We start from the raw sequence: 14,633 nt of genomic DNA, 5'->3' as shown, positions 1-14,633 counted from the left end.
CTGTCATGCTGTCAGTTAGCATTAGAGTCTAAATTTCAGGCTTCACACTGATGGGGATCCTGTAGTTTTTATTTTATTCATGAATTGGCCCTTTAAGCATTTCCCCAGTATGCTGTAAATCTGTCAATGGGGCCCCACTGTGAGATTTGATTTTGGAAAAGATACCGACTACAAAACCAACACATGAGCCTTAAGGCCTTTCTCTTATGAGACTCTGTGGTATTTCCTACTACAACACACACACAAGTACACACAATCAAGTATATGAGAGGAAAAACACAATACTCACATACACACTCTCTCTGTCTCTCTCTCTCTCTCTCTCTGACACACACACACAAAGACTATAAGCCTCCTAAAGTTGACTTGCTGACTCACTAGTTTTGTATTAAAGCTGCAGTACCTCATCTTTCCTTTGCCTTCTTTCTCCCTTCTCTCCTCCACCTTTTCCCTTCTTCATCCACTAATTACAATGTATTATTGGCAGGAGACAGGTTTTCTAAAAGTCATCAGGGCTTTGTATTGTCATGAAAATCAATGGAGCTTTGATTTTCCTCATCAAGCAAAACAATAATGTACAATAGCAAAGGAAAAGTAGGAGCAGCTCTGGCTTTGCCCTCATCTTTATCTCACTTCATGTGTTTGTGTGACATCTATTTCTCCATTGTTCAGTTTATGACTATCAATCTCTCTCTCTATCCTTGTATGATTATGACCTCTGTCCACCCATCACCCTACCCCACCACACCCACATCTGTCTCTGCATCCCACAGAGCTCTGCAGCGTGCGTTCGGTGGAAACAGGACACTGATGCTGACCCGCTCTTCCTTCCCAGGTGTGGGAAAATATTCGGGTCACTGGCTAGGGGACAATGCTGCCAACTGGAATGACATAAAATGGGCCATCCCTGGCATGCTAGAGTTTGGGCTGTTTGGAATTCCCTATGTGAGTAGTAAACCTTTATTTGAACTGCAGTGACAAGGCTTAACAGAGAACTTAGAGCACGATGCTATATCTTGTTATCATTTTGATGTTAACTAAATTATATGGCTTGGTTTAATATGAAAGGTTCAGTTGCAGACCAATATATAGACCAACAGCGTTATCACCTTACAGTACAACCATTTTGGCTGCTTTAAACTCAATCTTTTGGTTTCATAGCCACAGAATTGCAGTAAAGGTGAGCCTTAGCCACTCCAATTAACCTTTTTCAGGCGGCAGAAGGTAGCTGAGGTAGTACTGCCATTAAAAGGGCAGCTAGCCTAGACCCAAACCACAGAGGAAGGACAGACAGACAAACGAAGAATGGACCTTTTAATTAGATTTGTATTCATGTCGTGAGCACACATACAATTACAACTTACTAATTTTGCTCTGTGTCTGGAATTACATTTTGAGTGGGTAAAGCTTTATGTTTAGTGTTAGGCCTGATGAAGAATAATGTACTACTCAGCATCCATGTGCAGAAAGATAGCGAAGGCCCCGTTTAATAACATAATGAGGAGATGATATGACAGGAATGTGTGTCAGGCAGTTTGTATGTCATTGAGTGGCCACAATCTTTAAAATTGTATAAAATTAATAAACACAAAGCAAACACTAAAGTAACTAATTTGGACCCAATTCCAAAGGAAAGTGTATTTTCTTGTAGTATGGCATTACCAATTTTCATCTTCTCATAGTTCATTTGCATAACAAAAGAATTAAGGAGAATTTAGCTGCTTATTGACATCATTGTTCAGCCATAAACAATAAAGACAGAGGAGCAGTAAGTAGAAGGTCAGTCTGAAATGAGATCCATTACGCAGAATGTTGTTGCACTGGACTGTGTACTTGCTTTGTTAGTCTTTAAGGAGCAGAGTGCAAACAGAGGTAAGAAAACAACAGGGAGTCAACCATGCACACAGGCTCGCACACACACACACACACACACACACACACACACACACACACACACACACACACACACTTCCACCATCCAGCTGTGAACATCAGGTGGTCTTATAGATGCCAACTACATTCTGTTGGGACTGTGTCAAGCAGATTTTAGGTCCTTTGGGGCACGCACATAACCACATAAACACAGCCCGAGAGAGACAGAGAGAGAGAGACAGAGAGAGAGAGCGAGAGAGAGCGAGATAGAGAGAGAGATGGAAAGAGAACGAAAGAGAGCCGGGGAAATGGGATTTGAATTGATTCCTTCCCATTGTAAAATGTGGCCAGTCGTAAACAATAGCAAGCAAGCAGTCTCTGTTGGATGGCCTTTGAGTGAAGTCTTCCTTGGACTCCATTGTGCAATTAATGTAAATAAAGATCACTGCCCACATCTCCTGCTTGCCAATAAATCTTGATAGAATTGAACCGACAACAGGAAAGACATTTAAAAAGACAAATATGTGGCCAGTTATCAAGTCAGTGCCACTTTTTTACTACGGCGAGAGATTTGTTGGCCCCAAGGTAAACAAAGTGTGTTTCCTTAAGGAAGTGCACATATTGCCACTCATGACATACTGAGGATAGGGAGTAACCATTGTATTGGGTAGACCTGTACACCATCATGCAATTCAGTACAATAACAAATCTTTGTGAAGCTCATAATGCGTCACTTGAGATTCAACTGAAGGTCATTCATGAGGGTACAGTTCCTGGTAATGCTGATTTTTCTATATTGAGAGATATTTGTAATGTTCTATCCTGCTGTGTACTGTGTGTAAACACTGTGGACACAAAGCATACAAACCAGACATTCGAAGCTTCACAGAGGTTTGATTTATTGCAGAGCTCAAGCGGTGGATTGCACAGGCAGTTAACTCGATGTATCCTGTTTTACTGTGGTCTTTGCAACATAATCTAGTGGCTCTGTATTTTTTGGGAATTTAAGTTTGGGATGAATGACCTGCCAGCTGAATGATTCCATTATACTGAATCTACCAATTGGGACAAGGGTAGAAACTACAGTTTTTGGACACTTGGTCCCTAGCTGTATTTTCTTTTGTTTCAGATTGGAGCTGACATCTGTGGTTTCTTTGACGACTCCCCTGAAGAGTTATGCCGCCGCTGGATGCAGGTGGGAGCTTTCTACCCCTTCAGCCGGAACCACAATGCCCAGGGCTACAAGGTATGTTGAGGCATTTGTTCTACAGCTTACATTAGGCTGTCATGCTTGGAGTTATGTAGCATACAATCATTGCTACAGTGTATACCTTCCATTTCATAAAATCCTATATGTGATATTAACCATTTGTTTCAAGCGTTTCACAATGAGCTTCTCCACTGCTTTTTCCGTGTCCACAACACTCCAGGGCTAACACATGACACAATCTGAAGTAAACACTAATGTTAGCCACTGAAAATCATTGCAGCTGCAGTGGGTATTGATTTAAGGTATTGATCTGAGCTCAATTAAAAAGCGTTTAAGTTTATTATTAAAGGGGACAAGTTAGAGACATACACGTTTTTTATCCTCGTTTTTCTGAAAAAACAAACAAACATTGATCCACCTACTCTGAGAAAAGAGCTTCATTTATTCCATTAAAATTGAGACTCAAAGATAATTGAATATAATATGTAAGGATACCATTGTTGTTACATGTTACAATTATGTAAATTGCCATATACTATACTATACACGTTAAATATGGGAAATGGGCACAACATGCATCAACTAAGGTGATGTCATGCTATCACTCTGTACAGAACAATCTCTTAAGCCATTTCTCATGATAAGAAACTGTATAAATAGAAGATTTTTTTAATTGAACAAAAAGCTCAGATGCTATAGCAGTGTGACAATTTTATCATTTATCACTGGTGTATCAAGTGTTACTGAAACACACACCCATTATAGAATGGTGCACATCACATACACACTGGCAATACACAGAAACACACAGGCTGAGTCTGGATCAATTATTATATTGATGTTACATATTGAACCACTATTTTACATGCACACAAATAGTTTGCAGCAAACGCTGGTCTCCACAACAGAGTAGCAAGTGGCTGATGTTCTGATGAAATATTCTTTACATGACTTTTCCCTGCTCATCACCATCACAGAAATAGCATAGTTTTGAGGTGTGTGTGTGTGTGTGTGTGTGTGTGTGTGTGTGTGTGTGTGTGTGTGTGTGTGTGTGTGTGAGTGTGTGTGTGTGTGTGTGTTGGGGGGTGGGGGGGTATGCTGGAGGACAGGGACATGATGATGATGAATTTGAAGTACGGTTTCCGCTAAACGAGACAGCTAATGTGTGACCTTTGCTTTGCCCTAATCATGGTTCTCATCACATGGCCATGCAGACCAGTCCACACACACACACACACACACACACACACACACACAGTTCTCATCACACTCTCAGAGGTGCCGATGGCGTGAATGATTAGCCAGATGAGAGGAGCACGGCCTATTGGCCGCTAATCACCCTCTCACTCTCCAAATTAAATCATACTTCTGTTTCCGTCATACATTTTCGCTTTATTTCTATGTCCAACTTTCTAATTTCTTCTTCTTGCAGTTCACTTTTTTCAAAGCCCTTTGCAAACTGGTTTTAGATTAGTGCTATGCAAAGTTAATTGCATCTATAATTATCAATATTAAGGTTAATGTCCACTCATTTGTCATGAGCACAATGTTGATGCTAAACACTAGTCTGCTTTCTCTGTTTGTCCCCAGGCTTCTCTCCCTCCTTTAACCTATTTCTTTATTATCTCTCCACCAGCCTCTACCTGCTTTATCTTCATTTATCTCTCTACTATCACATATGCCTCCCACTTTTTCTTTATTCTTTTGCAGATAAAAGACAGATCTTAATTTTCTCTCTCAATTGTTAACCCCATCCCTCTGCTCTGTGTCTCTGTCCCCAGGCCCAGGATCCAGCTCACTATGGCGCAGATTCTCTGCTGGTGAACACCTCCAAACATTACCTGAACATACGCTACACCCTGCTGCCATACCTCTACACACTCTTCTATAAAGCTCACACCACAGGGGAGACTGTTCTTCGTCCTGTCATGCACGAGTAAGTCATTCAAAATATTATAAATGTAGAATCACATCCTAATAAGACAGAATGGAAATACACAGGTTGCAATTCATATACAAACTACTTGCAGCTGAACCACATGTTAGAAATACCCCACAACATTTAAGAATTGATAGATTGAATTGGAAATTCCTGCCTCTGACCGTCAACATTTGTATCATTTCAATATTAAACCTAACCGTGATGACATTTCTTATTTCACTGTCCAGGTTCTACACTGACAGCCCCACCTGGACAGTCGATCGGCAGTTTCTCTGGGGAAAACACCTGCTCATCACACCTGTACTGGACCCGGTCAGCTGACACACATTCATGAACAGACTTTGAACACACATGCACAAGCCTGCATATAGTTGCATTCACAGCACAGGCTAACACAAGATGTGAAACTATGCATGCTGGAATATGTCTTGCAGATGAAGGCTTATGAGATCAGATCAGTTACACGTGCACTCCAACACACCAACACTCAGGCACACAGTGACCTCCTCTGGGAACATGGGATTTACTTTCTTTCTTGCCCTCCCCTCCTCTCACCCTCTTTCTTCTTCCTCTCATATCCTCCCTCTTTTCTCTCAGCTCTAATGAGAGTTCTGACCTCATTACTAACAGATTAGAAGTGCAGATAGAAGTGTGTATGTGTGTGTTTGTGTGTGTGTGTATATGTGTGGTTGTGTGCATCATAAATGTGTGTGCCTGTATGTGCATAAGCAGCAATTGCGGTTATGTCAAACTGGCCTGATTAATAAGCAATTTAGCATGGCCTCTCGTGAATTGCAGAATAGTGGAACGCGGATTGGATTCAGAGGGAGGCCTGGGAGGAAGTGCTTCAATCAGTGGGATTGTACAAAAGTTTCTTTTATACAAAAGTGGAAGTTTGATAGTTGCTCTGGTTGAAGAGTTGTCATGCGGTGAGAAAGAACTAGGGGCACAACATGACTGTACAGCGTGTTGTATTCTGTTGTATCCACATGATGCGTTTCTGAGCCTTTGAACAGGAGCTGTTCATAAATCAAATATCTGGGTTCAACCAAACCACCAAATTAGCATTATTATGCTTGATCTGCTAACTGATAAACAGTCAAGGCAGTTATTAAAATACCAAAATATCAAACTGTTGGTATAAATTGGCAAGTTGTCACTCATTGACAATTCAATTGTCCATGTGGTTTTAAACAATGTTTGAGCTACACTCTGGGATTGCAACTATCTTGCAACTATGAGCTAAAATCTTGCAGGATATAGCAGTGGGGTTTCAAGTCGTACATTTTCAGAACAAAAAAGAAACCAGTGCTATAGATAGATTGTGCACCTGCATCATCATCTGTCTTGTCCAGATAAACTTTGTTCTCTGCAGAAATTGCGTAACTCTCCACAGTTGTCCGCAGTTGAAACAAGTTAATCACACGACTTCTTTGGTTTCGTAAAGTGTCCCTAATATTATTTGTCGTGCTTCTGTGAATTGTGCCAAATAAGGAGAAATGTGTTTACTGTCAATGACAACAACCACCAGGCCATGAGGAGCAACATGAAGAGATGGTGTCAACATCTTTAGCAGGCTCACGAGTTGTTCTTTAACAGGCCCCCACAGCCTCCCTCACTTGTTCTCATCATTATTCTCATCCCTCTCTCCCTCTCTTTCTGTCAGTCTCTGTCTCTCTATCTGTCTATCGCCCTGTCTTCCTCTCTATTTTTTAATGATGTTCTGTCTTTCCGCTCACTTGATGCTTTAACCTTGATCTCCATGATAAACCAGGGAGACCTCCTGCATTCCCACTTGCTTCCCCACCTCTCTGTCATCCCCTCTGGTCTTTTTCCATGCCTCTGCAAACCCTCTCCCACCCATCCCCTTGCCCATTACTCCCTTTTCGTTTTAGCTCATCCTTTCATCAAATGTTGGCTCCCTTATCTCATCTGCATTCTCTTAATCAGCTGCTGTCAACTCGCCCCTTGTGATCCCATTACATTTCACTCTCTCTCACGTTTTCTGCCCCTCTCATCTGCCACAGCTATCATCTGATCACCCTGCCAGCATGAATCTTTTGCCCACCTCATCAAATCTTACCTTGTGGCTAACAGAGCTTTAGCACTCTAAATGAGGATACAGACCCTATGCCTTGTCCCTCTCAATCACAGTTATCATCCACGCTAAATCCTGCCATATCTTCCCATTAGACAGTGGGGGTAAATGATAGGCATCACAAGCAAATCAGACACCGGAAAACGAGGTATAGGGGGACAATCCATTTTCCGTAGCTGTCATCCAACCAGTTGTGCAGCAGTTGTCACAGGTAATCTGCTTCAAACTGTGGATGAAGCCCCAGAGCATCAAGACGCCAGCACATTCGTTTAAGAAGCCACATATCATCAAGTCATGTGTTTTAATTGTTGATTCATTTGTGTGTTCATGTGAGTTTTCTGGTGTTACTTTATTCTTCCTCTAGTTCTCTCTTTCTGTTTCCTCTTCTCTTACCGGCTTAGTTTTTCTCAACTTACTGTCATTCCTCTCTCTGTTCGTTCTTGTACCTAATGCTTTTGGGATAGGGAGAGAGAGAGAGAGAGTGAGAGAGAGAGAGAGAGAGAGAGCGAGAGAGAGAGAGAGAGAGAGAGAGAGAGAGAGAGAGAGAGAGAGAGAGAGAGAGAGAGAGGGAGGGGCCTTCTCATGAGATAGGAAGTTTGTGTAATCGGTGCCTTTGACAGACGGCCTTGGCCTACAAGGCCGACATGGAATATTTCAATATTTGGTCTTTTTGAAAGGCCCTGTAGTTCTTTCTTTCTGTGTTCTCCCGCCGCACTCATCTTTCTGTCTCTGTTCTGTCCTGTCAAAAGGGGAAGGGGAGTGACAGCGCTATCAAAGGCTTGCTCTTCTATTGATTGCTCCTGTCTTTCCACCACCTTAAGCCATCAAAGGCTGTCACCTATCACTCACCACTAGATAATGCCCTTTTCATCATCTGTTGCATCATAGCAGTGTCTACTGAAATGTCACAAGGGCCACCTGGGAACTTTATACGAGAAGATAGACAGATTCCTTGATGTATTGCAAGTTTTTTTTCCCCCATTTATTATGTTTTATTAAAATCTAATGACTTACCAGAACACCAAAAAATTGCCACATTCCCATTGTCCTCTCTCTTGTAGCATCTTTCCTGATGTTTAACCTTGCACGGTTAAATGTCAGGATTGATGCAGTGAGCCAAATTTGGTTTTACCCACTGTGAACCCAAATCAAACACATAAATGATATGTAATATATAATGCATAAATGAGACGAAACATTTGTGTATGAAGATTTTGTTCTTTTTTTCAGGGTGTGGAGAGAGTGTGGGCATATGTCCCAGATGCTGTCTGGTATGACTATGAGACGGTGAGTTCAGTCAACTTCACCATCCAACCAATTACCATTATTTACCAAGGGTAAAGTATGATGATAAAGCAAACTTGATTTGTTATGCGTTGCATTTCTGCATTGATTGGACGTAGATGTATACAAGTTAAGCATTTTTCATAAGTCTGGCTAAAGCTGTATATCAAAACGGAAAAGTAGCTGCTTCACATGTTTTTTAGTTGTTTCATAGAAATATATGCAAATTGATTTGTAAGAAAATGGCGTGGTGACATCATCCAACAAATATGTCTGCACAGGGGCTTATCGCTATCATGTCATGTACCTGATATGAACACATAAACAAAGAGAATGTTTCACATAAAAGCCTTTGCCTGGAGTTCTTTGTTTGAAACCGAGAGACAAGGGAGATAAGAGAGAGTCAGTGTCAGGACAAAGATAGAGTGAAAGAAGGAGACAGAGAGGAGAGGAGAGACTATCTCCCTGACAGAGAGATAAAAGAGGTGTTGAGTTCCTCTGGGATCTTATTTGGGCGTTGCAGTGTCGGTGTAAAGCGCCCACTGATCAGATGAGCGATTAGATTGGCCGTCTTGCCGCCGGCCCTTGTCCTGCTCGGTCCCCTGTGATTATCTGGGTGGGATGATGGGTAAGAAGAGGGGTGTTGATGCAGAGACAATGACCATGAAAAACATGTGGGAGAGGAAAGAGAATATGTGAAAACAGGGGTAAAAGAGATGTAGGGAAACAAGGGTGAGATGGAATGATGAGAAAGAGGAAGGGGAAAGTTGAGTGGAAAGCAAGACATGAGCACAGCTATGGCAAAGGAGGAAGGATGAGAGAGAGGATGAGCGAGGAAAAGGGGGCAAAATTAGTGGGAAGATGGGATGATTGGCCAAGGGGGATTTGGAGAATGAGAGAAGACGAAGATAGAGAAGAACTCCTTAAGGCAGACAATGAGGGGGTGATAAGACCTGAAATTGCTTATGGATGCTCCAATAACTCCAGCCCACACACACGCCCATATTGTACTGTACCGCACAGAATGATACATACACACAAATCCGCCCTATGCACACAAACACACACCCTCAAAAGGAATGGAGGGAATGTGATTAAAAAAGAATTAGAGCACTGCAAGAGAGAATAACAGAACAGGAGGGCAAAGGAGGGAGCAAGTATGAAAGTAGAATTTGAAATTGTCTTCAGATGGTCTGAGGATTCAGTCCTCAGGAGATCAGAAATTAAATGTGCTTTTTCTCATCCCAGAGAGATATGAGTGAAGGACAGAGAGAGAGAGAGAGAGAGAGAGAGAGAGAGAGAGAGAGAGAGAGAGGCGTTGTGGTGGTTCAGTGGTTAGCACTGTCATCTCACAGCATGAACATCCCCAGTTTGAGCCCAGTGTTCTCGACTTGTCTGCATCCCCATAGTCCAGTGGTTACCAAAGTGGGGCGCGGGCGCAGAGCTACTCTATGGGGGGGGGGGTTTAAATGGTTTTAAGTTTGGGAACCACTGCTGTAGTCAAAGACTTAGCCTATATGACATTTGGAAGGCCACATCAGTTTGGACGCCCCAAAACACCCCTGAGCCAGATCACAATAACATATTTCTCCTGTGGGAAGCATATTGTTATCAAGAGGCAACGCATCATCATTTGTCATTGTGCTTCTGAGCTACTATGACCAACAGATGCAACATCCAAGGGACCACATTCCTCACAAACTAACAAATCTACCTGAACATGCGAAGGGAAGTGCAGTTCTGGTGCAATTTTGATTGGGCAGAAGCATTTTTACACGTATAATGACCGACATGGGATGGTTACAGTGTTCCTTCAGTGTGCAAGATGCTTTAAACCTGTTGGAATCAATTGGCGTAAAAGCATGTCCATTTGATCATTGCCTAAATTGTGACTAGGTGTAAAGGTGGCTGCGAAGGCGTCTACTTGTCTGTGTGTGTTAGTGCTGTGATAGACTTGTGACATGTCTAAGGTGTCTTGTGTCAGCCCAGGAAAAAGGCTCCAGCCTCCAGAAGCCCTACATTTAAGAGGATTCCTTATCTATTTGTGGTCACCTTGTAATATGTTCTCCTTACACACTCTCTCCTCTTCATTTATGTTTGCAACTTCTCAGATAACGACATGTCACTAGGAAGGCAGTTTAACAAGAATGGGTTTAATGAAGTTAAATGGTAAACACAATAAATAAGATAAGTGTAGGTAAAATGATAATTATCTGAAACAAAAATATTCAAAGTGATGCATTTGGTCTTTATGAATTAAAAACAATTGCACGTCCTTTGGAAATATGTAAGATTCTTTATGCTTATGTGCCCACTAATGAAACAGACATTTTAAATTACCTTTTCTTTGCAAAAAGGTTGCTGACCCCTGAGATGGATGGTAATTTCACACCAGTCCATTTTCTCGTCCAAGCTTGTGTGAAATAATGTCCATTCTCCTAATCTTGAAAAAGCTACAATCTCTCGCTCAGAGACAGATGAGAGAATTCCGGTGCCTCAACAGATTCTGTTGTCCCTCTAATCAGATGGAGCGTGCGAAAGACCGCAAGAAGCACGTTCAGATGCATCTACCAGCAGACAAACTGGGCTTGCACATCAGAGGTGGTGCTGTTCTGCCCACACAGGAACCTAACGTCACCACTACATACAGGTGCAAACACACACATCAATACACATAGGAGGATTTAGTAGTATTTACCACAGATGCATGTAATCACACACACATACAGAAATACAGACCTAACTGAGCCAACTCATTCCCCCACAATTGCACATGCATTTCTTTGTATTTGCATGCATATAACCTCTCTCTTGTTGTCTCTTTCCATAATATCTTTAAAACTATTTTGATTAGTTTATTTGTGCGCATATTATCTTTGTACAAGCATGTTTATGTACAGTATGTCTCCCTAGTCGGCGTAACCCCATGGGTTTGATCGTTGCGCTTGATGACAACAACCAAGCAGCTGGGGAGCTGTTCTGGGATGATGGAGATTCTCGAGGTATTGTTGCCGCTCTCATTTTGTTCCCATTTGTTTCAATGTCACTGTGCGTGTGTTCGTGTACTGTATGTGTATGAAAGAGAGATTATTTTGGATGACATTTTACAAGCATGAACAGACACATACATTGTTACAAATCAAATGTGCTCTGTTCAGATGTGTGATAGTGCTGTGAGGATTCTTGCAGGTAATATTGCTACAAGCACACGCAAGAGTTATACCATACGGCGAATACCTGATGTACTGTATTTGTTGTCCTGTAGACAAAGGGTGGGCAATGAAAACATGGTTGAACTGTCTATAAAGATCTTAGTTTAAAATCAAACAAAATACAAAGATCGATAGAAAGAACAAAAATGAATAAAGGAATGTGTATGTCTATTTACCATCTGCTTTTCTCTATTTCGTCTACAGATACAGTTAAATCTGGCAGATATATCCACTACCAGTTCTCTGTTGACTCTGTAAGTTCTCTGCACATCTACAGCATCTCAAATCCTCACCACACAATGCTTTTGATCTGAACTAAAGTTTAAAGTTGAAAATGAGACAATGAACTTCCCCAGTTCAAGCATGGTTGATCAATGTTCCTGTTTACTTTGAATGTTTAATGCATGTCGGTGGTGTTTCTATTTGTTAGTAGTTGTACTGGCCTAGAGGATGTAAAGACAAGAAATCTATTGCAGTTGTTGAGTGACTGGTGGGAGTTGAGCATGTTTTAGAGCTTCCCTCAGCATACATGATAACAGCAAGGGTTCCTTCAGTAATCGATGCCGAACAAAGCTCTAATGTTAAACCCAGACAAAAGAAAAAAGCTTTCATCATGGTCCATTGTGTAGCATTTAGAGTCAATAGTGGATTGATATTGAATGCAACATGTATGTCCTCTACCTTGTAGGGAATCCTAAAAATGCAGGTGACCCAAGCCGGCTACAGTGACCCAAACAACATCAAGTTTGAGGACATAACTGTCCTCGGGGTGCGGTATGCTCCTGAATGGGTCACAACAACACATGGAAACCTTGTCACCAATGTGTCACAAGACCAAATACAGCATGACGCCACCAAGGAGGTAAAATACACCTACACTCTTTGTTACACTTTACGTTTTTTGTTTTTTTTCAATTTGCTTTATTAACCCAGTCAGACAAAGCAATGGAAAATCTCCAGCTGCTTCACCAAAAATCTTAAGCATTGCATAAACAACATAGTAATGGACACAATACCGGACATTAAACACAAGGATATATTTGATTAAACGGTTTTAATTTGCATCTCTGTGTTTAGTTGATTACATTTGGATGTGCCAATGTATGAGACTTGATCAAATTGAATAAGCAATGGATCAGCAAGCTGTGTATGTTGCCAGAAAATCCCTGCAGGAGAAATCCAGAATTAATGATTTCCACAATGGTCGCCCTTATAGGCTTCAGCCATTTGTTTCAATAAAACCATGAATGAGACAAATTCGGTATATTTCAAGGTCGGCCTCTAAGTGTAAGAAATGATAGCAATTGATATGAGGTGGGAATCGTGAAGGCTATGTGTGTGTGTAGGGGGGGCAGGGAGGGGGAGAGAGAGCGAGAGAGAGAGAGAGAAAGAGAGAGAGAGAGAGAGAGAGAGAGAGAGAGAGAGAGAGAGAGAGGGGAAGAATGATTCAAAGCTTTGAACCAGTGACAGTCCAGGGTTATGAGCAAAAGGCCAGAGTCCATTAAGTGTCAAGTGGTTTTGTTAGGTAATACTCACTGAGTGTGCCTGCGTGCGCACACGTGCTCCTCTCCTCTGTCAGCGCTTGTGCCGCCCCTTAAGGTCTCTTTCATCTAACATGTAAGCGTGCATCTATCAAATGGCTCATGGGGGTAACCATTCCCTCCGGATGAAGGGTAAATGTGCTGTTTAATGTAAAGTCTGTTTGGATGTCCATCAGTTTTTATGTACATTGACTGGGCTTTGAATACTTTTCAGCTTTACTATTTCATGTCCTGTACTACATACAGTCAACTGGTTAAATGGTTAATTGGATGCTATATCATGTTGCTATTCTCAAGTACTATTATTTCCCTGGTCTATGCTCCACCTTTCAATTTAGTTTTAACATAACCTCCTCAGATGAAGTTAACATTAAAAATAGTAATAGTACAGTCAAAACACACTCCCCAATATTAGTTTGTGACTTCTCATCTTCAGCAAAGAAACTGTGTGTTCATTTGTTCACATGGATCACTGAGCACATATTTGATCTGAAGGAAACATGTCTGTGTTTACTTGCATTACGAAATGATTAACCCTAAGACCCCTCTGCTCTTACACTTTCTCTCAAACACACACAGGTTCTCTCCATGCATGGCCTCTCGCTGACCCTGGGGGAGACCTACGTGGTGGCGTGGGAGCAGTTGATGGAAGAGCCTCCGCGCATTGACTGTCATCCAGAGGAGCATGCAGACCGGGCTAAGTGTGAGGCAAGAGGCTGTGTGTGGAAGGTGAGGGGTGACTTACATGATGCTCACATACACACACACACACACACACACACGTTCAATACACTCTTGTAATTTGGAAATGACATCATGAAAACAAACTGCATTTCTTATTTTATGGGACAATTGTCTGACAGGAATTTTCCTTCTTTCCTTATTTAGGAATCAAACATTGACAAGGTCCCATATTGCTTGTATAAGAGAGGCCATGGATATACTGTCAAAGACTTGAACGAAACCCCCTCTGGCATATCAATGAAAATCTATCGCAACAAGAAGTTCAAGAGCAGTGGGCGTCCAGGATCACCTGATATTGACATACTTTGGGTTGATATCCGTTACCATAGCAGTGACATGCTGCAGTTCAAGGTGTGTGTATTTGTGCTCTCTTTATTGTTTTTGTTATGTCTTCTCTACCTTTGGATTGACATACACACTATCTATGTCCAGATCTGGGATCCAGCCACAAGACGGTATGAAGTGCCAGTGCCGCTGTCCGTCCCTGAGACCGCTGAGACTGATGAGAACAAGAGACTCTACGAGGTTGTCGTCACCGAGCAACCATTTGGTATCCAGGTCATAAGGAAAAGCACAGGAACCAAGATGTGAGTATTGTGGCTGAAGTTGATTTTCAGCAGCAGAACCCCACATTTTGGCTTCAGTGTACACTACACAATCCAAGCTGTTTGTAATCCATGAAACTGCATATTTTGTTGTCACAAGAAGAGTGCAACCCCTTCACATTTCC

The 14,633-nt window shown here is 41.8% G+C and overlaps 1 protein-coding gene across 1 annotated transcript in view; it reads left to right on the top strand.

The window, feature by feature from the left end:
- si (sucrase-isomaltase) overlaps window positions 1-14,633 on the top strand; it is a 51,764-nt gene that overhangs the window by 14,147 nt on the left and 22,984 nt on the right. The window contains 12 exon segments of the mRNA XM_076143095.1: window positions 774-945; window positions 3,002-3,118; window positions 4,864-5,018; window positions 5,252-5,336; window positions 8,353-8,409; window positions 10,932-11,056; window positions 11,320-11,408; window positions 11,823-11,872; window positions 12,307-12,480; window positions 13,739-13,888; window positions 14,048-14,254; window positions 14,336-14,490. Coding sequence (XP_075999210.1) covers window positions 774-945; window positions 3,002-3,118; window positions 4,864-5,018; window positions 5,252-5,336; window positions 8,353-8,409; window positions 10,932-11,056; window positions 11,320-11,408; window positions 11,823-11,872; window positions 12,307-12,480; window positions 13,739-13,888; window positions 14,048-14,254; window positions 14,336-14,490 — 1,536 coding nt within the window.

The sequence above is a fragment of the Genypterus blacodes genome, unplaced genomic scaffold, assembly GCF_046128005.1.
Source record: "Genypterus blacodes isolate CSIRO-AG114 ecotype Tasmania unplaced genomic scaffold, CSIRO-AGI_Gbla_v1 ptg000003l_1, whole genome shotgun sequence".
NCBI lineage: Eukaryota > Metazoa > Chordata > Actinopteri > Ophidiiformes > Ophidiidae > Genypterus > Genypterus blacodes.
This window is presented reverse-complemented; position numbering and strand designations above follow the sequence as displayed.